General features: G+C 43.9%; 1 protein-coding gene and 1 long non-coding RNA gene across 2 annotated transcripts in view; one reads left to right on the plus strand and one right to left on the minus strand.

The window, feature by feature from the left end:
• Nucleotides 1–342: 342 nt before the first annotated feature.
• LOC308664871 overlaps nt 343–26,993 on the minus strand; it is a 40,600-nt gene continuing 13,949 nt past the window's right edge. The window contains exon 3 of the long non-coding RNA XR_014025772.1: nt 343–365. This is a non-coding gene — a long non-coding RNA (uncharacterized lncRNA). The remainder of the gene's footprint in view (nt 366–26,993) is intronic.
• Nucleotides 4,501–12,299, plus strand: IRX4 (iroquois homeobox 4; the record flags this gene model as incomplete). The annotated part of the gene is made up of 5 exons (XM_081323702.1): nt 4,501–4,545; nt 5,534–5,785; nt 7,297–7,403; nt 10,006–10,319; nt 11,536–12,299. The coding sequence occupies 5 exons, from the start codon at nt 4,501–4,503 to the stop codon at nt 12,297–12,299; spliced, it is 1,482 nt and encodes a 493-aa protein (XP_081179828.1).

Genomic DNA, 26,993 nt, shown 5'->3' on the forward strand with positions numbered 1-26,993 from the left:
GCGGAGAACGTGGTGGCTGCTTGGAAGTCAGCCTTTTCAGTGGCTTCCTAAATTACGGAGATTTTAATGAAATCAACTGGCTTACGGACGAAATTAAGAGTGCCGGCTGTTCTCCAGGTAAAAGTTACTGCCGACAAACGGGATCCTGCGAGGATCTCTTTTCCAGAGGCGTGCTTGGGATCGGGGCCGCTATTGCGAAAACTCGACCTTGCTAGAGCCAAGCTTTTTGCCTCGGTAAATTACAGCAATTACGCAGCCGATAGGATTATATGAGGTGTACTGCGGTCTCCAGATAGTCATCCATCACCCTCAATCGAGCTGTCAGAGCGGGCAGATTCGTCCCTGGGAGGCACCAAGTCTTCCATCTGGGGAGAAGAAGGGAACATCGTCATTAATTAGAGTGTGACCCTGGGGCTATTCACGTGTCTGAACCCAGGCAAGCTCTCTGAGCAAGTCTGCACTTCTGCCCTCCCCTCCCTCCACCCCAGCTGCCCTTCCCACTACATATGCACCAGGAGGCTTGCGAAAGTCCTGAGGAGATGGTTAGTTGCCCTTTGCAAAGGAGTCCTCCCAGCCCACGACCCCTCTTTTCAAAGAATTCTTTCTCCTGCCTCCCTCTCCCAAAGCACACACACCATACCTGGACAGTGGACGGGTAAAGGAGATGGAGTAGGCTTTGAATACCTTCCCTCCTTGCAAGAATTTCTCATTCTAACCCCCTGAACTAAAACCAGCTCTACCAGTAGGCAGAATGGAGCAGTTGACCTTGAGCTTCAAGAAAATGTGATGACATAAAATTTACTGGGGTTGGGTTGTTGCTTTTCCCCCATTTCTGTCAAAAAGAAGGAAACATATTTGTGGGATAACTGAAAGTCCCTTTTTTGTAGCAATCACCTAGGTTTGGGATGAGGAAGGTATCTGGTACCAAAGTATCTTAAACTGGGCCTTGCCTAAGTAGGTTCTTTTGGATTTAGAGTCTATATGCCACTCTTAAATGACTTTAGGCTCAATAAAAATGGTATTTAACCCTGCTAAGGTCCCTTAGCAGGCTTCCTGAATGGACTGTTTTATATTCAGCCCTTAAGTTACATTCATCCAAGTGTAAGGAACTGGTGATGATTTAAGGGCATCTTTGTTCATCTGCTCACTTGGAAATAAATGGCCATTTAAATAAAGGATTACTTTAGGATTAATAATAAACAGGATGGGAATAAATGTTGAGGAAGGGGAGGGCAAGCAGTGTCTTGCATTTGTATACATATATACTGCTGCTCACCTCCAACATAGAAAATGTGTGGGTCCCCAGCTTTTCCCAGTTCTTTAGCCAGATTTCACCAAAATATGCTGTTCTACAAAGAGCATTTGCTCTTTGAATCCCGTTACTGAAATGCCATTTTTTTCTCCACTTTTATCTTGAACACTCTTCCAAAACTTCATGGGTTGAACCAATATGAGTCTCAAACTATCTTTTTTTTATCTGAGATGTAAATCCAGCCAAGCATGAGTTCCTAAGCATGCATGCTCAGTAATACAAACATAAACTCCAAATGTTCATTGTGTAGGGTTCCAGTCTAAGAATTCCCAAATGCTTTAGAAATCTAGGGATGGTCTTTTGAACTCCTGCCCCCTGGATTCTCCTACTGAAGTATTCAGCAGTACAGAAATTCCAGCTCTATTAAAATTAATTTGGCATGTGGCTGTTGACATCAGTAAAACATTTCTATAGCAGTGGTGTTAGTGATTTAACCTAATAGGGAAATCCAGAGGGCTTGAGCAATTATTCTCATTAAATGTGAAAATACTGTACAATGATTAAACATGAAAATGTATTTAATATTCAGATTAAAAAAAGGCCTAGCAAGAGACTTAAGAACAATTGCCAGTGTTGAATTTTGGTAAATATTTAGCATTCAAACCAACTAAACCTGGACACAAATTACACACATTAGACATGTTTTAAGCTTATAGTAGGGTGGCTTTTAACTTTTAGTATTCTGTGTGTGGCTGTAACATCTGGTCTAATGCTTCCACCTTTGCCTGCTTCTCACTTTCCACTTTGGCTATGTTACAGTCTTAGCCAGATCAGACAGAAGCACAGCAGATGCCTCTCTGCAGCATAAGTTTGATAAAATTGGGTTCAGTTCCCCACTACTAGCATGGATTAAATATCTGGTTGGTTCTAATAACAGCATTGACAAATTGCTGATTTGGAAGGCTCCATCCCATCCTATGGCTCTGTGTTTGAAGAGTTTTTCATTCTTACCAATATAAAATTTTAAAAACTTAAATCATCAGACTTTGTTTGGAAGGGAAAATAATGCTACTTTGCTTCTTATTAGCAAATTTTGTTTTTTAGAATGGTCAAGTGGAATTCTGGAACTGTGATGAATGTCATCCTAGATTTAGATGGGACAGAACTGAACTTTGCAAAACAGAATCAAAGTTTGCTAGTCATAGAGGGTGAACTTTCATTCTGTCAGAGAGACAGAGAAAAACATCCTAACTCATTTTTTAATTGCTTCTCAGCAACATTTCAAGCATCATGTCAAGTATGTGGAAGGTTATAGAGAGAGATGAAGAACAAGAGTAATAAAGCAATTTCCAGCCACCCATCAGATTCCAGCTGATAATTTATACTCGTGATAAATAAATCAAGGGCTTGAAAAGCAATATAAAGAGCAGGCACAATAGCCTAGAAAACTAGGCCTAAAAGACCCACACGCAGGCCTTGGATATAGCCTCTTGCAATAAGAAATGAAAACTTACCAGTGGCAGTATTTCATCAGAGCCTTATTTACACATAGACCAGCACTGTGTACAGATACTGGTCAGAACAAGTCAGAGCGAGTAACACTGAAGAGATCAAGGTATCAACTCCCAAATCTCTTTCTCCATCTTGCATCTACCAACAAGCATTGCCTTTCGCCTACACAAGGTCGGGATGATTACACTGCCCTACTTTGCAGGAACAATGCCTGCATATCAAACGCCAGCAGTATTTCGAGGCGTTTGTTAAAAACTGTGGATCGGTATATCAGACCTAATCAAAGGTCGCAAACCATTTCGCTCCTCCATAACGGGACACCAGATATGCCTGATGCCTTTAAGATAATTCCACCCACCCCACCCCACCCCAAACCCCCACCTCCAAAAGTGCCTTTTTAAACAACTCCCGGCCTCCCAAAACAGCGAGAAGAGAGAAATGCCTACTCTGAACGGGAGCGAGAGCTGTGGCTAATGGGTTCATAGGATCGGAGGCGAGTGCGGGCCAGGAGAGCAGTGTGTGTGGGGGGGGGGGGGTCTCCTCTCGGTGCGCTTGTCTGTCAACGTCGGAGCTGCTTTCAACTGTTGATTTAAAAGCGTGGCTGGCGCGCGTCCCTTGTCGGCCTCGTTTGTAAGCGGACTGATGACTGCAGGGCGGGGGGGGGGAGAGAGAGAGAGAAGCGGCAGGCAGCTGCTCATTAATTAATTTCTAATTAAAAGTGCTTACCACCCTTCAGTGATTCCGCGCACGCGCGCCGAGAAACGCGTGGACTAGGGTTGTGGGGAGAGAGAGAGAGAGAGACAAGAGTCCGAGCGTAACTCGGATGCCTCCTGCTCCGAAGTCTATTTTTTCGGGGCCTCTCCAAGGAGCTTCTTCGCCCTGGCGTGGCTCTCCCGGTCCCGTTTGCGCTACTAATCAGTGGCGTAGTGTGGGGGGTGCAGGGGGGGCCGGCCACACCGGGCGCAACATCTGGGGGGGCGCATTAGATGCATTTTACTTTAATTACATCAGTATTTTCATAACAAACAATACATGTGCTTAGGGGGGTAAGGGTTTCTTTAACTAATCTAGTGGAAGAGACTCGAGTGCTAAAATCCACGGGTTAGGGGGCGCAAATTACTTGCCTTGCCCCGGGTGCTGACAACCCACGCTACGCCACTGCTACTAATCCACGGGCGAGAGAGTCGCCTCCCGCGAGAAAGCAAACTCTCAGCTCTTTCTGCGCTGCTTTGGGCGCCGCTTCAATCGCAGCCGCTCCAAAGGGAACATACAACCCCCAACAGAAGAGGTGAACCCGGGGCAGGTCCCGTGGGGTCTTTCCTGGCTGTTACTGGCCTGGATTGGCGGATGGAGAGACGGGTCATTATTATTATTATTTTCGCTCCCCGCCTTCTGCCGCCTGTGGATGGGGCAAAATATGTTGTAGTGTGGGTGGGTAAGTGAGACAGGCGCCACTCGCCCGACTCCTGAGGCAGCTTTTCCTTAAAACTTGTTATTTGCATTTGTGTGCCGGCCGGAGGGGAGGGAGAAATACATCCACGCTACTTTTTAAAAAAAAAATGAAACGTCAGTACTAATATTCAATGTATTTCTTTATTTGTTTTGGTATTTGGAACTCTTAAGGCCCCTGGAAGCCCGAGTTATTCACTCCTCTGGACCAGTAAGGCTGCCTCCCAAGCTCCCAAGCCCAACACTTCTGCTCCTGCATCCTGGACTTTGAGAGCACTCCAGTTGCCATGTCCTACCCCCAGTTTGGATACCCTTATTCATCTGCACCTCAGGTAAGACCAGCCGTAACAGAGATCATACCAAATATTGCACTGGATTTCCCCTTCCCCCACCAAAAGTCCCCACTAAGGATAAATGTGGAAAAGTGTTTTTTTTTTGTTTTTTTTTATCTTTCTAGAGGGCAATATTGATATCACTGGAATCAAAAACACTTAAATCCAGGACTGCAAGACAGAAATGTGGAAGCTGGGAAATCATTTTCACCTGGATAGTTATGCTTTATGAATGGAATGCCTTTGCAGTCAGGGGGTTTTACTTCACAGTAGGATCGCCTGTCGATCCGGAAATAAAGTTCAGTTGGAATCAGTCTATGGGCAGAAAAAGGACTGTGAAAAGCAAGAGACACGACAATTTTGGGAGGGAAGCTGCAGTGTTAAGGGCCCAATCCCATTTGCCTACTCAGACTAAGTCCCACAGAATCTTCAGTGAACCCTCAACCTAACTAAGCAAATATGTAAGCTGTCTTTGATTCACACCAACAGGAAACCAAATCAGTTGGGCTTCTGGCTGAATTCCATTCAGTTCTGCTCCCAGATGGGCAGAAAAGAAGGCTAGGTCAATTCATATGACTGAGCGCCTGGGAAAGAAAGGGCTGGGTGGGTTAGTAGACCCACAAAAACCCATCATGCAGGCAATTCCACTTAACGTCCACCAAAATCGGTCTCCGATGGAATGGCTGTATCTTTAGATTAAGTAATCTATTGCTCAAGGCAGGTAGGTGGATTAAATATTCCCCAGGATTGTACATGTATATGTGCCCAAATGGAGGGCAGGAAAGGGAGAAGGTTTATTCCAGACGTATTAACTTTGAGAAACTGCAAATAATTTGCCTTGAAATCAGTTGCAAGGTTTGCCCCAGAACTAAGTTCTGTGGTTTGGCATCCAAATGTACCTTACATAATTGATTGCTGGGTTGGCTAACCTGCCTGATTGACTCCCAGGTCTCTCCTCTTTTCACCATCCTGTTCTTTCTTCTTCTAGTTCCTGATGACCACCAACTCCTTGTCAACTTGCTGTGAGAACAGTGGTAGGTCCTTGGCGGACTCAGGAGCGGCACCCTCCACTCAGACCCCTGTCTACTGTCCAGTATATGAGAGCAGGCTACTGGCCACAGCCAGGCACGAACTCAATTCAGCAGCTGCTCTGGGAGTCTATGGGAATCCCTACACAAACACTCAAGGCTATGGCAATTATGTCACTTATGGGACAGAGGCATCAGCTTTCTATTCCTTGGTAAGTCTCTGCCACTGCTGTGCCCAGAATTTTCTCAAGGAAAGTAAGGAAGCCTACCCACTGTTTCTTAAGAGACTTAGTAAACTACTTCAGAAAACCTGGCTTGGTCACCAATTGGGCTTGCCTAGATCTTAAGATCGGGATGGAAGCTCAGTCTTAGAAAGTAAACATTTAGCTCAAAAATGAACTGAATTAGGATGAAAAATGTAGGAATTTGGGGTAAGAATACCGTTTAGCCCCCCTAGAACCAGTGGTTCTTTTTTTTCCCTAGACCTAGAAAACTCTACATGCTTTGGAGAAAATTGGTGTCTACCACACACTTGGAGCATACCTGACGGGGAAGTTTAACAGGTGTTGGGCAATCTTCTCCAATCCAATTACATGCAGGTCTGGATGAAAACCCACATAGTCAGCTGCAGACGTTCTAATATAACCAATGGTTGATAACCAAAGATGAATGCATGTAAAAACATACTATCCTCATTACACTCCACACTACACACACACACACACATCTTTATACAGCAATTTTTATCCTGCATTCCTGATGCATATTCATCCTAATCTTCTATAAAATATCACATACTGAAATGAGTTGGTAAAAGATCTGGTCTGCTGAAAAATTTAAATATAAACTTTGGTGTAAAATATTTGCTTCAAGCAAGACCACCATTAGTATGGTGAGTGGGTTCCTCACTGGAAGAAGGTGGAGTCTGATCCTCCACAGCTGTGAAATTTCATTTGTTTAACTTCTAGCTTCAACCTGGAATTTAGAATTTCAGGTTCCAAAGGACAGTAAATCTGGGAATTCGTGACTTAGTAGAGAACTAGCGTTTCCTGAAAAAACTGGAATTTTTTGTTAATCTCTTAATCAGCGTGGATAATACTGTGCTCAATAAAGGGTGGGTGTGTGTCTGTGTGTGTGTGTCTGTGTGTGTGTGTGTGTGTGTGTGTGTGTGAGAGAGAGAGAGAGAGAGAGAGAGAGAGAGAGAGAGAGAGAGAGAGAGAGAGAGAGAGAGAGAGAGAGAGAGAGAGAGAGAGAGAGATTTTCTTATCCATACCCAAACGAATACACTTAGAAAGATCCCACTTGTTAGGTAGATTTCTAAGGTGGTCTGCCGTGATGTTTTCAATTTTAAGATCATTTGCCTATGCTTAATGACTTACCACATTGATATTAATCTGTTTTGAACCCCTGAATGAAGAATGCATACAATTAAATCTTAGTCAAGTACAAGGGTGTGGCCTTGATTTTGGGGAAAAAAAAACCATTACGGACCTGTTTTTGAATAAACAGGCATGAGTTTGGGCTGGTGATCAGTCCGGAATTTTCTTGCTAGGGGGAAAATACTTTATCTTTGATTGCGTGGAGTACTTTGCTGTCTTGTTCCCATCTATGTTTCCTTGTGAGGAAGAAGATATTGCTCCCTGCTTTGCTTTGCTTTGCTTTCCCATTACTGGCAAGGAAAGGGGTGAGCTGAAAGAGGCCATCCTTGGTTTTCCTGTTCTAGAATAGCTTTGATTCGAAGGATGGGAGTGGATCTGCGCATGCGGGCATTACCCAGGCGACCGCTTACTATCCCTACGATCACACGCTCAGTCAGTATCAATATGACAGGTAAGAAACAAACAGCTATTAATTGCGAGGCAGGACAAGGGAGGGGCAGGGGGAGGACACTGGCTGTTTGCTTCCCCATTGGGAACCCGATTTAAAGATAACTGTAACTGAATGTGTCTTGGGGGTGGGTGGGTGGGTGGATATCAGCACTTATAAAGGCGCAGCAGTTTTGCTGAATGTCTGACTGCTTGCATGTTGACCTGGATGAATAATCCTGAGTAGCAGCAGATGTTAAGCTAAAATACAAATTATTATTCTGTTTCAATCAGTGTGAGGAAAACATCTCATTGACTTCCGTTGAAGTTTTCTCAGGTCTTCTTGTCTTCTAGCTTATAGCTGAGAGATTATTTGTGCAAATGGATTACGCAAATCGTTCTCACCTCCCTTGGATTAGGTGTTACGTATGAATGCATTTCCCACCCTGTGAAAAGCCCATGCTTTCAGCTATGGGAATGTTCGCTCTAGCGGTGATGGAGAGTAATGGCTGAAAAATGAATTAGGGAGTCATTTGATCACATTCCCCCCCCCCACTGTGGAGGCTTAGAAAAACCATTATCTTAACTGCACGGTATCCCCATCTACAACTATAGGAGTCATTATGGAAACTTCCTTAAAGGGTTTGATAAGGGTTTGAAATTCTGTACTGAAGTCAGGGGAGCCCTAGTGACAATTGAAAGGGACAGTATCCTATCGCCCAGCATAGGGTATACAAATTATTATCTATGCATTGATGTTCCCAAGGAATGTTTCTTGCATATGTGAACTAGCTTTTAAACTGAACTCATCCTATTTACTTAAAAAGAAAATCTCAGTCCTACATACACCAGATGAAAAGATCTAGAGAGGGTTCAAGTCAGTTTATCCCCATATCACTGGCGATACGATTATCATCTGCAAAAAGTCCCACTGCATTTATTCACTGTAATTCTTCACACACTTCCCTGGGGACTGAGCTTTATGTCTGAGCATGCATGCATGGATTTTTGCTATAAGCAGTCCAAGAAGGAAGACACAAATCCTTAATTGAACTACTTGCAGAATTCCAGGAGTTTACTCATGCACCTGCCCAGTCTTCATTTCCATAAAGACTTTTTTTATTATTGTCTCCAGTCACAAACCCATACCTTTCTTCTAATCTCTTTTATCACTTTGGCCTTACAGCTCTATTTTCAAATTCCTATTTGCATTTCTCGGGATGAATACCTAAGTGATCACCCAGAGATCAGTCTCTCACTGATCAAGAGCTAGATCTGCCTTGGGTACTAGGTAATGGCTGTATGGAGTCTATGACCATGGAAGATTTAGGAATCTGCCTAGGTAGGTGCTATAAAATAACAGCTTCTGCAAGGTTTCTCTGAGTCCAGCAGAAACTAACGTTTCAAAAGTTCAAGCCTGAAAGTTTTAGAGCACCTGAGCAATCCATAGATTAGACAGTGAACCTCTAAACATTACAGTCACCCAATGAGAACAGAAGTAAGCTTTGATTTTGGAAGAAAACCTGAAGTGAAAAGATTGGGGGGGGGGGTTCCCCTAGTGATTGAATCCTTGTCTAGTTGTTCTCCCCTCCAATATTTTGCACCCTTTTTAACACCTATGAACAAAGGAAGGTTTTAAAGAGATTGTAAGGTCAGTGGCAGCATTAGCTTTAAATCTAGATATTTCCCTCATTTCAGTCAATCAGCATTGATTTAATCATAGCTTTCTCTTCGTTTATGATTCTTTTCTTCCCTTGGCTGCTTCACATATGCATAAATCACATTTTTGCACAGAGGATTTCACACTTCACAACTGGCATCTGGATGTGTGAAGTTGCTCTAAGAATCAATGGCTAACTCATCCCTATGCATACTTTTCTTTCAGAGGCAGATTTCCAAATATTTCCCATGAATTCAGATAGCTTAAAGTTGACACACACACCCTTTTAACATCATGTTAAACAAACCTTTTTTTATCTTTGATCTCGTTATTGCTTGTTTTCTAAAAGAACATGCGCCAAGAATCCCCGCTTCCACTATTTCAACCTTTTAAGCCCAGTGGGTGCAGGTGACCTTTTCTTAGATGATGTATATTAAATATTCAGGCACAGTTTCAATGTCTTTCTCTGTGTGTGTATATGAGAGTGAGAACGAGAGAGTATTTTGCCGCTAATAAAAGGAAATATTTTTATTACCATCGCATGGAGAGGTTACTCGGAGGTCTTTACTGGAGAGAAGTAGCACCCAAAAAAGGATATTTTTCTGACACATTCCTTTTATATTAACTGTATACTAATTCCTCCCAAAGGCCACATTTCTTTGGCAAACCGTCTGCTGTAATCTGATCCATCCTTCCCTGAGGAATCTCTACTGAATAGAGTGATACTTTCAAATAACCCTGCCCTTCATCCCCAGCAGACTGCAGAGTCCATCCACATACTTCTACATAGTCAGATTGTTTATTGGATAAATGTTGAGTACTTACAGGTCTTATCCCCTAAATGAAAGATTTGTGAGCTAGAAGAATCTCTGTTCCATGGATAGCAGTGAGACATTCTCCTCAGTTAGAATAAAGGTAGGTCTGTTAAGTACCCATCCTCTTTTTCTCACACTCTTTGTAACCACAGATATAGCACCATGGATGGAGGGACAAGGAGGAAAAACGCCACTCGGGAAACAACCAGCACGCTGAAAGCCTGGCTGCAGGAGCACCGCAAGAACCCTTACCCAACTAAAGGCGAGAAAATCATGCTGGCCATCATCACCAAAATGACCCTGACACAGGTTTCCACCTGGTTTGCCAATGCCCGGAGGAGGCTCAAGAAGGAGAACAAGATGACATGGCCCCCAAGGAATAAGTGTGCTGATGAAAAAAGACCCTACGAGGAAGACGAGGATGGAGAAGGTCAAGGGGAGAATCTAAAGAATGAGAAAGTCGAGGGTATCGCCTAACAGTTCCTTAAAATACTGCAAGCTTATACTTTTTCTCCCTAGATTAGCTTTGCCCACCCAGGGACTTTTAGACCTACTGGACTATAATTGCATGTTGACCTAGGGTGATGGCAACTCTAGTCCAATACATTTGGAGGCATCAGGTTGGGAAAGGCTTCCTTATATCTTCTGCGCATCAGAGCAAATTGGAATATGCAATCATCATCTATTGGGGAATACTTGGACATGGTATCCTAGTTCTCAGTTTATGGAGAAATTATCTGTGAGGGGACACTCTAGATTATATTTGATAATACAAGGATAAATTTCACTCTTAGCAGGCAATAGCCTTGCAGTGGGCATTGTGCAAACCAATATCCTTAACAACTCAATGCTGTATTCACATGACATGCTTTAACTTGATTTCCAAGTTAATCCATGTTCCCATAGCCCCACGAATTAACCTGATGTGTTGAGGCACAACACCCAACACCTCAAAAAAAAAATCTAACCTAGATTAACACTAAACAAATTGTGCATGTTATGGTAATAGAGCCACTAAATCTTTTGTGATTAAAGAAGTGATTAAGGAATAAGCAAATACACTTTCTTAGAGCAGCACAGTACTCTTGAATTTGAAAATTTTATTTTAGAAGGCATGATTTATAGCCAGTTCTGTATATCGGGTTTTTTGGGGGGAAACTGGTAATTCTCAGGTGTGCAATGATGGGAATGTATTTATCTGGAGATAAGAGAAAGTTGCTGCATTCAGCTGTGTGCCAAGCTTAATCTGGCAGGGTGAGAGATGGGTATCAAATGATTGTTCCGACCGTGGTTACTTCTCCAAGGCTCAAACCTAACTTGGAGAAGTAAAATTTACATGCAAGAGGAAAAGAGTGGTAGATATAAATATTTAGTTGAGGTAAAAAAAATTGTCTCTCCAACTGGAGCGAATATCTTATTTCAGGCAGCATCTGTGTATCCATTTGAAAGTTTTTGACAAGTGACTACCAGTTTGTTTCCTAATAACCAGTTCAAAATAGCGGCTGACCATTCCACCAGTTAAGACTTGAGGGAAAGCAAGGCATTATTTCTCCGAAAAAGGAGAAGAAGGGGGATTCTTTGTGAATGATTTGTGGCAGACTTGAGGAAGAGAGATTTCATTGGCAAATGCTAGATAAGACGAGAATGAATTAAACAGTGTTTCCCCCTTCTTCTATTCCCAGAATCCTCCGGGAAGGAGGACAAAGAGCTGGGCCTAAGCGATCTGGACGACTACGACCCACTGGAGTCGGAAAGCTCGGAGAGCGAGCTGAAGCCGCCAGCCTTCGGCCACGTGGAGAGCAGCGGCGCGTGCGCCAACGAGCCAAGCAAGGAGCCCGCTCTGGGCGCGGGCGGGGCGGCCTCGCTGGAAAACACCCTGGACAGAACCAAAAGCTGCCTCAAGGAGTCCGCGTCGGGGCCGGAAGGCTGCGAGGCGACGGAGCTGCTGAGCGCCAGGCAAAGAAGCTGCGAGGCCAAGCCGTGTTACCAGCCGCCGCCGCCGCCTTCGCCGCTCCTCGAGGGCAGCGGGAAGCCGAGGATCTGGTCGCTGGCGCACACGGCCACCTCGCTCAACCAGGCGGAGTACCCCTCGTGCATGCTGAAGCGCCAGCAGGGGGCGTCGAGCGGCGGCGGGGCGGCGCAGGCGTCCGGCGTCCTGGAGAGGCCCGCGAAGGATTCCCCCGTTACCAACCTCAGGAACTGGGTGGACGGCGTGTTCCACGACCCCCTCTTCAGACACAGCACACTGAACCAGGCCTTGAACAGCACCACAGTGTCTTGGGCGGCCACCAAGGGCTCCATCTTGGAGACGGGAGCCTTGGGGCGCTCGCTGGGGGGCGGAGCCGCCGTGCTCAAGGGGCAGCTGGCCGGCCTGGCTGGGCCTCAGGACTCCGGCAAAGACTTCCTGGCTTTTCCCAAAGCGGGCGGCAAAATGTTCTGCTCTTAGCGACCGAGCCCCGTCCGCGTCCGCCTTCCCTGGGTCAGGGGAGGGGATGGGGGAGGGGGAAGGCAAGGCCGGGGGGCGGTTAAAGACTCGGACCTGGCGAGCCGCTGAGGCCGGGGTGGGCCCTGGTGACTTGGCGGGGAACTCGAAAGACTTGGAGAGAGAGTTGAGATTTGGGCGGGAAACGTTTTACAGGAGCGGAACAGAACGGGGGCTGGGGGGGGGTTAAAAAACCGCGGCTGGACATTTCAGGCGGGAGAAAAGAGATTCCCATTCTCTGCTTTTGGGAAGTGTGTGTGCGTTGGGGGGAGAGTTTTGATCACTTCCAGCAATCGAAGTCTTCATCACGGATCTTGCGCACGCGCCACTCGCGCCGCCTTTGGAATCTCCCGGGGCAAGTTTACAGGGCGCGAGATTCAAATTCAGCTTCTTCGAGGAGGGAAAGGGGGGGGGACCGTTTGTCTCGTTCTTTTATTTCCTTTTAATTTGTGGCATGCCGATCTTAGTTACCAAAAAAAGGACTTTCTCGGACTTTCCCCCTCACCCCTCCTCTTTTCATTGTTAGCATCTCATACACATACACACGCACAAAAAAAATCGCACTTCTTTCACCGAGTTAAACCCCATTGCGCTCCCGTACACGAACACAGAATTTTTGACCTTGACAAATAGGTTATGTCGAAAGGGTATGTTCACCCCAAATAAATTGTCTGTCTCTCAGAGTTATCCTATGATTTGTGATCTCTTTGCCTTGCTTGTGAAAGAAACTCCCCCCCAGTGGGTTTTTGGAAAGGGGGACAAAAGTAAGTTTACCGGTACTTTTCGCCAGTTTCAGACGAATGTCTATTTCGAAGTAGCTCCATGAAAATGAATATCACTTCCAAGTTAAAACAGGTATCGAGCTTTTTGGAAGTCAGATAGTATAAATATGAATCTTTTCGTCCAGACTGGAGTCCCATGCTGTACTTTGTAGAGCCACTTGACAAGGCCTTCAGCGATAAAGGTCAAAAGACAAGGCAAGCCAAAGGGAGTTGTGGCACAACTTTTAAATCAACAGAGAATCTGTTGCAGCGCGAATTTTTTTTAATTAAACGACTTTTAAGATCTACCAAGGGTTCGGTAGTTCCAGATGAAGCAGCGACGCTGGAGCAGCGGATGGTAGTGGCTGCTTAAAAGAAGAATATTTCAATTATTTCTTACCGGGGTCCCAAGCAAAATCATTTACATCTTTCTTTCCTTTTCTCTAAAACTCATTATAAAAACTCAAAAGGCGATTTGTGAAAGGGAGTTAATACAACCCATCACTTTGGGAGGAGGGTGCTTATGGAGTTTGGCGATGGGTAGGGTAATCCGGAGAAAGCAAGGGCCAAGTGCTGGTTTTAGAGTGTTTTTTTAAAAATAAGAACGTTTATAATTTAAGCTCTTCTGTTGGAATATTTATAATTGCACCCGCGGACAAAGTGGGACACACCTTTTTCTATTTTTCTTTTTCTACAAGTTATAAACGGGCAAAGAAAAATTCGGACATGATCTGAAATTTGGAGGACAGAAAAAGGTTATCTATTAAGAGAAGTCGTATTTTTAAAGGAACCCAATAATAGTTCAGCTTCTCAAGCCAATCAGGAGAAGGGCAATATCGTGACCAACTGAGGCTTGCTTCCCTTCTGTCTCCTGACCAAAAGTGCGATCTTAGACAAGTTTGAGTAAAAGGAAGCCTGGAAGAGGAAATTGTTTCTTAGAAAATTTCCACAGAATCGAGTTGCATAAAGAAATTTTAATTCGGTTCCCCAGGTAGAATTGATTATATAGACGCTCGGCATTAAAAGCTCGGTGAGCTGCTCACTTAATTCGGGTTGAGAAGAAAGGATCCCCCCCCCCAAAAGGAAAAAAGCGAGCAGGGGAAAATTTAGAGAAATGAAATTGTTGGGAATGTAAAGTCGCCAAAGAAGTCCTGATATTGTACTGCAGAAGCTGCCGGCACCTCTCGCCCTCCCTCCCTCCCTCCCTCCCCCCCATCCCCGCCCCGTTAATGTGAGCGAAGCAATTGATTCACATGGAAGATTTGATGTTTTAAAGCGCCGTTTTAACTTGAAGCTTCTCCCCTGGTATGGAGAGCGAATCGTTGGATTCTCTATGAATATTTCAGCACTTCAGGATGGATGCTTTACCGTTTTGACATTAAATAGAAGCGCAGCCAAGAGGAAGGAGGAGTGCTCCCCCCACCCCACCCCACGGCGCGGGACTTTCTCGAGAAACGTCGGGCAATTTGCCACTTAGCCTGCAGAAGACAGCGCCGTCAAGATCCCCTCTCGCGGCCGCCTGGGGATGGAGACGGGGAGCTGTCTGCGGGTTGCCGGGAAAGCCGGGGTTGCCTTCGGAGTCCGCCCTCAGATCGAAACGCTTTAAAAGACACCCTTTCATCATTCCGACCGGCAAAATAAATTAATAGAGGAACTTTGTAAATTCCATAGAAGTAATTTTGAAAGGAATATTAAAAGCCATAAAACTAAAAGCTGTCCGGTTAAATTCACGGGGTGTGTGTGTGTCAGGGTGGGTATTTAAATCTCTGGGGCGGTTCCTTTAGAGCGAGTGGATTTCCCGGCCAGGGGCTGGTTCTGCTTTCTCCGGAGAGGGGTCTTGGATGGGGTCACGCAAGAGGCCTCTTCCTGGAAAGGCTCTCTGCCTCCCCCGTCCCTTTCCCCCCCCCAGCCCGCCTCCAAAAGCCAGTATCTGTTTGGCCTTGCTGTTATTCTGAACCACCATAGGCTCAGGGTTAAATTGCTAACACAAAAACATACAGCGCTGTTAAGTTCTGAGAGAAGCTTGTGTGTGTGGTAGCTGCATTTGTCATCGGTCAACACGAACTCCTAAAATAGACTTGAGTGCGAGATATTGCCACTGAAAAACGCCACCCACTGAGTAACGTTCATCAGATTAATTCTGAACGGAATTTGTGACTGTGCGTAAAGTTTGCGCCCCCACACACCTCTTCAGGGCACCAATTCAACCCGCCAACCTCTAATCCTTGGCCTGGCTCATATTTTCTCAAGAACTTCATTTGGTGGACTGCAACGCGGAGCACTGGAAAGCAGAACCGTAGTAACAATCACCTACGATTCAAAGTCAGAAAGGGAGCGAAGAATTGGATCCGCAACTCCAGCGACTCCCTTTTGTCCAACAGCAACTTTAGACCAGCCAGGCGTCCAATTTCAGTGACCGCCGACGGACTGGAGCTGCTAGGCAGCCGAGAGGCGCTCTGGAGCCCGCGCAGCCTTTCCTCCGCTCTCCTCACAAGAGGCTCTAATTGGACTCCGAACTTCTCCCCCCTCCCTCCTCCTCCTCCTCCTCCACCACCTCCCTGTCATTATATTGACTTTCGCTCTCTTGGATGATATTATCGGAACCTCTCTGCTGATGGGGGCTGTCAAAAGGCGGAGACGGGAGGCTCCCGGCCTGGGGAAAAGAAGGAGGAGGGGAGGGGTGGAGAAAGAGGAGAAGGGGGGGACCCGTTGCATCAGCCAAGATAATTTGAAGTGAAATTTTCATTTTGACAGGAAAAGAGGGAAGCGCGGGGGGGGAAAGAGAATAACCAACCTCTTCAATTTCTAAAAGGCTCTGCATCCAGAGATCTCGGTGGCAGGGAGCGAGGGGGGGAGGGGGAGGGGGGAAGGAAAAGAGTGGAGGGAACGAAAGGAGGGCAGACCTCGCAGAAAGCCACGTCTTAAGAGCTGAAAAGGGCAAAAGAACTCGAATTAGTTGTAATAGATAAAAAGGGCAAAAATAAAGAGTCAAGGGTACTTGACAGTAAGAGCGAAAAGTGGAGTCTCCGGGGAGACGGGTTTGCAAGCCAGAGGCTGGACCAAGAAGAATGTTAATGCCGTCTGGACAAGCGGGTGGCTGCCGAGAAAGGCGCTGGCGGAGAGAGAGAGAGAGAGAAAGAGAGAGAGAGAGACAAAGCAAATCCTTTTGGCAGCTCAAAGAAGGGCGGGAGGCGGCGGGAGAGAGAGGGAGGGAGGGCGGGAGGAGGAGTGACTGGACTGGGGGAAGGTCTACCCTCCGGCGAAGGCAACTGGAAATAAGCCCCCAAATTCATGGGGAGGGAGAAAGTGTCTTCAAGGAAAGCTCTCGCTCCGTCATCTCTCGGTGGACCCTCGTGACTCTGTAAATAAAAACACCCTGGGAGAATCACTTGCTTTTGTCCAAAGATTTGTCTTTCGCGCGTTGCGGTCCCCCTCCCCCCCTACACACACACTATTAAGTCTCCACATTTTCCTAAGGCCAGGGGTCTTCAAACTTGGCCCTTTTATGACTTGTGGACTTCAACTCCCAGAATTCCTCAGCCAGGCATGCTGGCTGAGGAATTCTGGGAGTTGAAGTCCACAAGTCATAAAAGGGCCAAGTTTGAAGATCCCTGTCCTAAGCCAATCAAATATTTACTTTGGCACCACCCAGCCAAGAAAAGGAGTTGCCAAACCTCAAAAAGACACAAGGCAGCCCCCCCCACCCCCCCCCGGAAGCCAACGAATTCCTCAGAAAATGCCAGGCCGCTGTTGCGTCACTCTCTCACACTCCCTCTCCCTCTCCCAGCCCCTCGGATACTGATAATCCAGGGAAGAGAACCCCTCTTCTTGGCCGGCTTTGGTTCGGTTGGAGCGGAAGGCAAACGCGCGGGAGAAAAATCTCTTAAGATCCCTTTCACTCCAAGCGAGACGGGAAGGCACGAATTAAGGCAAGGGTCTTCAAACTTGGCCCTTTTATGACTTGTGGACTTCAACTCCCAGAATTCCTCAGCCAGCGTATTCTGGGAGTTGAAGTCCACAAGTCATAAAAGGGCCAAGTTTGAAGACCCCTGAATTAAGGTTCTCGCCTGGAAGCAAACACCACTTAAAAGCGCCTTAAGGTACGCCAATTGAGGAACGAGCCTCTTTTGGCAAGCGGAGTTAAACCGCCCTTGGAGTGGCGCCTAAACGTGGGGAAGACCGTGCCCAATATGGGAAATACCGTAGTTTCTATAGGTTCCTTTAAAAAAAAATAATAATTTAAAAAAAACGGGATCTGCATGCTGGGATCTAGGCTGAGGATCGCACCGCAGAGTAGCAAAAAGCGGGAAGGTTTCTGGAAATTTGACAATAATATCAACAGCAGCGGGGGGGGGGGAAGATAGGCGCGAACCTGGGAATGGCTCTCCAGCAGCGACGCTTCGGAGCGGCGAAACAAGTCGCTCTCCGAGGCCTCAGTTCTCGGGGGGGAAAATCTCCCCCCCCACCGAAACAGTTTGTTGTTGTTTTTTTCCCCCTCAAACTAGCGCGGCAGAACTTCATCTGGGCAAATTGGGCGTCTTCTGTGTTCATACCAAGAGAGCCGAGATCTACCGATTCCCAAGAAAAAAGGCTGAACGGTCGCAGGGAAATGAATCACCAGCATGGCTGGATCGATACTTCCACATCTCACAGGTGCAACCGTAGTTTTTTTTTTTTTAAAGTTCACCGATCTCGAGGCGGCGTGTTGAAAGTGTGTGTGTGTGTGTGCGTGTGTGCTCTTGTGCGCGAAAGAAATTATCGAGCATGTAAGGGGCCGCCTCTATAAGTCATTTGGCCGTGGCAAATTCCAACCCACCGCGGAGGAGACGGGAAATTAACGGCGCCTTTTTACATAGGACCCACATAAAACTGTAATCAGCGGCGCGTTACTTTTCATTAAGAGATGTTGACAGGGCGGCGGCGGCGGCAGCAGCTTCAATCTCGACAAGGGAACAGGAGCAAGGGAAGGGAAGGGGGGCGATCTATAAAGAGGGGGGGGGAGGAGGAGGAGGAGGGGTCTCTCCCGGCCGGAGTCATAAGATAATTCCTTAAACTCCATTAACAACTCTTAGCCGCAGGAAATGGGCTCCCTGAAAACATCTTCAAATCTAAAAGCTTTATCGACCTCGCAAACCTCGGCTGATGGGCCTATTTCTTTATTTTCTTTCCTTTTTTTAAAAAAAAAGTGCTAAAAAAAAATTAAAACCCTCGGAAGAAGCCAAGCGGGCAGGCAGTAGGTTTTGACATAATGCTTCTTATGGAGGTGGGAGAAGAGGGAAGACGGGAGAGCAAGACCTTAAATGATATTTAAAAGGCAGCCAATTAAGATTTCAAATGATTTGTCTCCTGAGATTAGGCATACAATTTATGTCACTTGTTTTTTTCCTTCTTCTCCCAAGCCAGCATTGCACAATTGCAAGCCAGCATTTGGCTTGCCCTTCCATACATCTGTTCAGCAGAGTGGTTCAGAAGCTAACAAAAATACAGGACTTCACCTGGGCAAAAGAAAAGGTTCTTGGGGATCAATTAGTAGTCAAGTTACTTTTTTTTGAGGATATATGTGAAAAGCTTAAAGAGAGCATCAAGGTGTTTTCTGGAAGCAGGATATTGAGATTTTCCTTCTCTGTGTCACCCTCCCCCTTCCCCCATTTGTTTCTCAAAAGTCAGCTGTAGTCTGACTCCCTTAATTAATTGACCCTCCCAATACACCCATGTATAAATAACCTCTCCTCTGTCTAGGCCAGGGGTAGGCAACCTTGGCTCTTTTATGACTCGTGGGCTTCAACTCCCAGAATTCCTGAGCCAGCATGGCTCAGCTTGGAAACCTCTCCCTTTCCCCTCAGCATGGCTGGCTCAGGAATTCTGGGAGTTGAAGTCCACGAGTCGTAAAAGAGCCAAGGTTGCTTACCCCTGGTCTAGGCCACCAGAGAATAGCAGAGTATTAGAAAAATCAGAGACCTTATGCAGGGAAGCTAAATGTTTAATTCAGATTAATATCAGCTCTGAGGAAAGTCTAGGGCAGGGGTAGGCAACCTTGGCTCTTTTATGACTGGTGGACTTCAACTCCCAGAATTCCTGAGCCAGCATGGCTCAGCTTGGAAACCTCTCGCTTTCCCCTCAGCATGGCTGGCTCAGGAATTCTGGGAGTTGAAGTCCACGAGTCATAAAAGAGCCAAGGTTGCCTACCCCTGGTCTAGGCCACCAGAGAATAGCAGAGTATTAGAAAAATCAGAGACCTTATGCAGGGAAGCTAAATGTTTAATTCAGATTAATATCAGCTCTGAGGAAAGTCTAGGTCAGGGGTAGGCAACCTTGGCTCTTTTATGACTGGTGGACTTCAACTCCCAGAATTCCTGAGCCAACATAGCTGGCTCAGGAATTCTGGGAATTGAAGTCCACGAGTCCTAAAAGAGCCAAGGTTGCCTAACCCTGGCCTAGGGTCTAATGTGAAACTATTTGTGAAGAAGCTCAACATATTCCAATGGGCTATGCATGAAGCAGGACTGAGGCTGATCAGTGAGGCCTGGACTAGATACCAGAGATACAACATTTGTGGCTTGACTAGTTTTAAGTTCGGTTTTTAGAACAAAGAACTTCCAGAAAGCTGAACCATACAATTTCTCTTGGTTATAACTTGTTGCTGGAAAGAATTGTTTTGCTGCATCCCAGCAAAATGCTTGTTTCATTTTCATCTAAGCAGCCACACAAGGGCAAGCCACTGAATGTTCACAAGGAGAAAATGGTCCTTTCTCTCCAGCTGAGTCAGGACTCAGGCTCCTATATAGTGGGAGATCAGTTCATCCTCCAAGAATTCATAACTCTTATTTTCCAGATTTCTGCCATAGCCAGTTAAAAAAAAAGTTGGTGACCGGCACACTATTTTATGATAACGAGCGCCATAAGTTACCCGAGTGATGATCTACTTCCTTTAGCTTGACTGAGCCTAGTTGCAAAGCAGCTTCTATTTGGTGTCATTCCACCCCTTCACAGCTGAGGTCTTAGGAGAGAAACATTTTTTTTGTGCCCTATCCTCCTCCTGAATATTTAAAATATCTTCAATATTCCTTTTTCCCCACTTAATTCTTACACCGGCATTGTTTTTATTAGGGGCTGGTTTGCCATTCTTACAGAGGCAGGCATTTTTTTCCCTAAGGAAAGGCGTCTTGAAGCCCCAGCTCCTGAAAGCACAATCCATCGCTAATAATGGAAAGGCATATACTTAATGAGATGTATACGACAATGCATGAGTGTGTACATGTAAGTTATAGCAAAATATGCAAAGCATCATTTCCAAGTTTTGAGCAGTCTTTGGGAAGAGGGTTTGGCTTTTCCCTCAACATTAAAGGAATTTCCTTTTATTTCCACAAAGGGATTTCTCCCCATCCTGTTTTCATATGGTAGGCAGGGTGTGCATATCTGTGCATGTGTGATTGCTCTTGTGATTTTAGATGATGGAAGTGATCTAGTGCAGCCGTTGAAAGCACCTGCCACTCAGCACAGTAGCATGTAAATACCATTCAAAGAAATCTGCCTATACATTTGTACGTATGCGTGGAGAAACAAATCCCACGGGCACAACCTATTATTTGTACATCATCTAGGTCTGATCTCCAATAATTTACATGGGGCAAGGGGCTGGAAAAGAGCTCTCTTTTGTGCACTCTGTGTGTGTATGTTTGTGTGTGTGTTGCTTGAGATATTTTAACAGATTTGGGCTAGGTCAGCGGCACAAGATCAGATCTAGCCACCTTCTGGCTTTCTGAAGTCCCCAAGGAGAGCTCCCTCCCATCCTACAATGTCCTGCATCCCCCAGAAGTGGTAGCTTCTGAAGATGCTGCTCTTTTTCTGTTCTCCATGTGGTCTCCACCTCACTTCCCTCCCACTTAAGTGCAAAGGTAGATCAGAGTGAAGTGATTGGGTGCCTGAATGGAGTGGACAGTATACATGCAAGACCAAATTAGCAGCTGGATTAAACCTTGTCTTAAATCCCTTCAGCTGCTTCAAGCTTGGAAATAAAGCCCCAAGGGAATGTTTTGGAACTGGACCTTGCAGTGTAAAACCCCTGTCTGTCTTAGATTTGCAATAAAAGGAACCCTAGACCGTTTCTCACTGGTATCACTAAAAACAACACAACACTACGTTGGATTTCATTTCTTATCTTTCACAACCAATCCAATTGCTTTGCTAGAGAGGAAAGTTGTAGTCCAACACTATGTAGTCCAACACTGTGTAGTCCAACACTGGTTCCAAGCCAGTAAAGGCTACCTATACAATTCCACTGTGTGCGTGTGCGTGTGTGTGCGTGTGTGTGTACATGCATGCGTGTGTGCACACACAATAATAACTTAGCTTTGGGCTATCTCATATAGCAAAGGTTCCAGTAAAAAGATATCTGCACTGTGTTATATTGTATGATTTCAAACTCAAAGAAGCTATAGAGAATCAGGTGGAGTCATTGTTTTCATACTGGATGCAGGGTAAGACAGGAGTAACATAGGAAAAGAAGCAGATGGAATTGAAGCCATTTCTTCCTTTTATTCAGATTCCTCTGTACTTTCAACAGGGCAGCCATTGTCCACAACTTTCCACTAAATTATATGTTTTTTAATGTAGCTGAAGGGAGGAAATACTTCAAGTACAGCCAACAAGTTCAGTGAATGCAGTTTACATGTGATGCAACAGAAATTTACCGGTAAGTTAAATAAAAACAAATCCAATTTTATTGTAATCACAAAATATTGCTTGTCCAGAGCATCCCCTTCAGGGGCCAGGCAATATTTAAACTATCCTATGCAGGATAAAAACGAGTTAGCACCACACCTGCTTGTGTGAGTCCTGCTTTATAGTATATATTATTTAAAGAAGATTTTATGCTGACCTGGTGCCTCAAGCAATCTTTTATTCACAGGGAGAGTTGTACTGATTCTGTTGCATAATTTGATACTTTAAAACATTCCTCCATCCTAATTCCTGGGACGTTGGAATCTCCCCCCCCCCTCCTCCATGATACCGCTTTATTTAATTTCCTTAAACTGCAAAATAATTATTGATTTCACTTCAGGGGTCAATAGGTCTCCAGCTGAAATCAATTGGTGTTTTGCCAATTAATTTCTCTGAGGCAAAACCACGGAGTGTGTCCTTACTGTTCATTTTCTCTTTGAAACATCGATGTGAGCTTTGCAGACTTCAAAGATAAAACCATGCTACTGTTGTAAAATCCCTAGGTATATATCAAATGGGGTTTCATGTTTGAATAAATAAAAATTGTGTAAAATTACATTTTCCATAAGTATTTGGTGCAAAGTGCTTATCTAATAAGTCTGCGATTGCACTACTGTATGTAGAAAATATGAGCTTCTTTTAGAATTATGTTTGGAGGCAGATTAGCAAAAAAGATTGTTAGGCAGAATAATATAGATGAACAATTGCAAGTTAATAAAGTTGCTATTGCTAAGTAAAGTTCAAATTTTATGAAAATGAAAGCAAATATTTGATAAGAATTATTGATAATATGTGCATCATTACCTTCCACCTCAGATTTCAGGTGATTTTTTTCCCTTGTTCTTGGCAAGCTTGTAACATGTGCCAGCTCTAAGAGGCAATCTAATTAGCTGAATGTAATCTGAAATTTGAAACTGGATTTGAAAGTAAATTCTGAAATATTTCTATTATACAGATCTATTATTTATTTCTTTTCAGGATTTAACCCCATAGAAGATTTAATGAAAAAAATACTAAGCTGAAAAAACAGGTTAGGGGTGTAGGCTCAGAATGAACAAAGACTTGCAACAAAAGTCAAAGTTAATTAAAAAAAAGTTTATTTCAACATATAAATAATAAGAAAAAAGTCAAGGAAACAGTTGGTCCACTAAAGAGAGAAGACGGCAAGGAAGTAACAGGCAGTAGAGAGAAAGCAAAGCTGCTTAACGCATTCTTTGCATCAGTCTTCACACAAAAAGAAAATATCGCCCAACCTACCAAAAACATAACTGCACAAGACAGACTCAAACATTAAAATAAGCAAGAAAATGGTAAGAGAACACCTGTCTGACCTTGATGAATATAAATATAAATCACTGGGACCTCCTGATGGATTACAGCCCAGAGTTCTGAAGGAGCTGTTAGATGTTATCTCAGAACCATTCTATCATATCTTTAAAAAATCTTGGAGCACTGGAGAACTACCAGTGGATTGGAAAAGAGCTAATGTGGTTCCCATCTTCAAAAAAAAGGCAGGGGGGGGGGAAACAGACCCAGGAAACTACAGATTAATGAGCCTAACATCAATACCTGGGAAGATACTGTGAACAGATTTGTGAACATCTAGAAACAAATAAACTTATAACTAGAAGCCAGCATGGGTTTGTTAAAAACAGATCATGCCAAAGCAATCTTATTTCATTCTTTAACAAAGTGACCAAATTAGTAAACCAGTGAAATGCTGTGGACATAGTATATTTAGACTTCAGCAAGTTGACAAATTACGTAGATCACAACCTACTTCTTGGTAAGCTAGAAAAATGTGGGATACACAGCATCACCACCAAATGGATTTGTAATTGGCTGACAAACCATGCTCAATGAGTAGTCATAAATGACTTAGATGAGGGAATAGAAGGGGAACTCATCAAATTTGCAGATGACACTAACCTGTCAGGAATAGCCAATACCCCCAGAAGACAAGCTCAGGATCCAAAAAGATCTTGACAGACTTGAACAACGGGCCCTAGCCAACAAAATGAAATTTAATGTGGAGAAAAGCAAGGTTTTATACCTGGGCAGGAAAAACCAAAGGTACAAGTACAGATTAGGCAAAACCTGGCTCAAAAACAGTAACTGTGAGAGGGACCTTGGAGTACTAGTGGATGATCATTTAAACATGAGTCAGCAGTGTGTGGCAACAGCCAAAAAAGCTAATACAATCCTTGGTTGTATAAACAGAGGCATAGAATCAAAATTTTGCAAAGTATTAGTACCACTTTATAAAGCCTTAGTAAGACCACGTCTGGAATATTGTGTCCAGTTTTGGTCACCACATTACAGAAAAGATGTTGAGACTTTGGAAAAAGTACAAAGAGGAGCAACTAAGATGAATAAAGGCCTGGAGACTAAAACATATGAAAAACGGTTGCAGGATTTGGGTTTGGTTAGTCTAAAGAAAAGAAGGACTAGCAGGGACACGATAGCAGTATTCCAGTATTTGAGAGGCTGTAACAAAGAGGAGGGGGTCAATTTATTTTCCAAAGCACCGGAGAGCAGGACAAGAAACAATGGATAGAAACTAATCAAGGAGAGAATCAACCTGGAATTAAGGAGAAACTTCCTAACAGCTAGGAGAATTAACCAGTGGAACAGCTTGCCTTTAGACGTTGTGGGTGCTTCGTCACTGGAGGTTTTTAAGAAGAGACTGGATAGCCACGTATCTGAAATGGTATAGGATCTCCAGCTTGAACAGGGGGCTGGACTAGAAGACCTCCAAGGTCCCTTCCAACTCTATATTAATCCTGATTCTGACTTCTGGATGTCCCAGCTATCATGGCTGTAGCTGTGGCAGAGAGAAATGATGAGGATTGTAACCAATACATCTGGAAGTTTCCAGGCTGGACAAGCTTGTTTTAGATATATGTAGAAGTTTTAACAACTAGCATTCAATTCAAAATGGTGCCCTGTGACTATTAGGCAATTATCCACATCCCTTCTTGTCCTAGTGACTGATCTTCTGCAATTCCTGACTTTAGACCTCATCCACCTCCTCATAAGTCTGCTGTTTAGCAGCTTGTTTCATCTTACATAACTGCTTCAATGAAAGATGAAACCCCCTAAACCCAAAGAAGTTTGTCTACCATTGCTTTTATTTTCATCCAAAATGTTCTTAGGAAGCTGCAACAGAGCTTGTAAACTGTTGCTCCAATGGAATCTGTCAAAAGTTGGAATGTGCTGGACACTTCACTTACTAAGATTGATACTTTATGTCTGCCGCTGTAGAAGCATCCATAATACAGGCTGGTCATTCCCACCCTAAAGTCATTCATTTTAGATACTTTGGCACTTTGTCTCTTATTCTTGGCCAATTAATATAAATTAATGTCATTGCCGAAGCAACACAAAAATTACATTGTAATCCAACAACAACAACAAAAACAGCCAGTAGCTACCATCAATCAAAGCTGACACCAGCCAGAGCATAGAAAAACTTAAAGAAGTAGTGCCAGATTAGAAGATGTGGAGAGATGACCAAATGGATACCACCCACCACCACCACCATCACCATGATCATCATCATCATCATCATCTACCATAATAATGAATACAGGAATGACATGTCCACCGAGTTTTAAATAGTTGTAGTTCTATATAAACACCCCCCACCCCCCTAAAGGTATTCTTTTTTTTTCTAGCAGAACAACTGCTATGAATGAGATTTAAAAGTCTATTTGAAAGTAAAATAGAAATCATCATTGCTATTTTCAGCTTATGATACATATTTGAAGAAACAGTCATGGGCAAGATATACTAAAAACTCTCTTTCAATGAATGGAATCTGTCCCTGAAAAGGGAATGCTCTGTGTTTCAAACTATGCAAAAGAGCTTCTTGCTGATTAAGCCCCAAGATAACAAAGTTTCCTGTAGAATTCTTTCTATCAACACTATTGCTGCCAAATTATCATCACTGAAATAAATATGGTACATTTGTAACCCAACTGTAATAATATTCCCAAATGTTTATTTTTAATAAGAGGACTTTGTGGTATATTTTACTGGAGTTATTTTTAGTCAAGTAACAAAATCAAACCCGTTTGACAAAATTCCACCTATAAAACAATGCATAGTGCAATTAAAGTTTCTGTATTTAAATATGATTGACTGAAATTTGTATTAGATTTTCCTTTGTTGGGTATGGAGATGGGATAAGGATCCAATTTAAATGGCATATAATTATCACCACTGTTCAATTTTTTTCAGTTGCATTGGCATAATATTAGCTCTCCCCCCCCCCACACACACACTGCCACCCCCATCTCAGGCCTCTTTAGTACGTTGTGATATCTTCAGATTCATTTCAATGTGTTCATCACTTCACAAAGGAACAGTTTAGAAAGGGCAGGATATAGCTAAATGTCAAATTATATTTCAGGAGCAATTTTATTTTCTCAGTGAGCTGAATTAAAGATAACTAACATAGTGGGGGGGTTTTGTTTTTTTTTTTTGCCTGAGCCTTATGAAATGCTTAATTTGGGCTTATTCTGTCCCTTTCTGATGTACTTGCATTCTTGATTTTAGTTGGCGGGGGTTTGATTCTCTACAGTAAGTTTGTACAGAAAATTAATAATATAATTGATAGCTTTGCAAATATGACATAGGGGAAAGATTGAGTATGGGTGCTCTAACTCAATTTAAATCTCTAGAGCAGTGCTGTCTGGGGAATTCTGGGAGTTAACGTTGACACATCTTAAAGTTGCCAATGTTTTAAAAAATACTATTCTAAAGACTTAATTTAGAGACAGTAGTTTTAGTAAAATAGTAAGAATATGGATCTGATTCCATGCCATGCTCAACTTTTCTGGCTAGTTACCAAGCTGTACCACAGGCTCCTGGTGGCTGGCAACTCTTACTTGTAACTACCATGTCTTAAGACAGCCTTCCTCAATCTAATGCTTCTCAAATATGTTAAACTACAACATCTGCAATATCCAGGGATCTGAGAGTGCTGGATGAGAAGGATGGATTTTGTAATCCAGTACATCTTGGTATGTTCCAGACTGGATAAAAGTACTTCCATGTTTTTCCAAGTATTATACATAAGCTTCTATTTATAATGCCTAGTCTGTAATTAGAACAATGACTCATGTCCAACTGGTGTTAAAAAAAACTCCTGGTCTTAAAAACCTTTGCCTTT

This window comes from Vipera berus (genome assembly GCF_964194415.1).
Source record: "Vipera berus genome assembly, chromosome: 3".
Lineage (NCBI taxonomy): Eukaryota > Metazoa > Chordata > Lepidosauria > Squamata > Viperidae > Vipera > Vipera berus.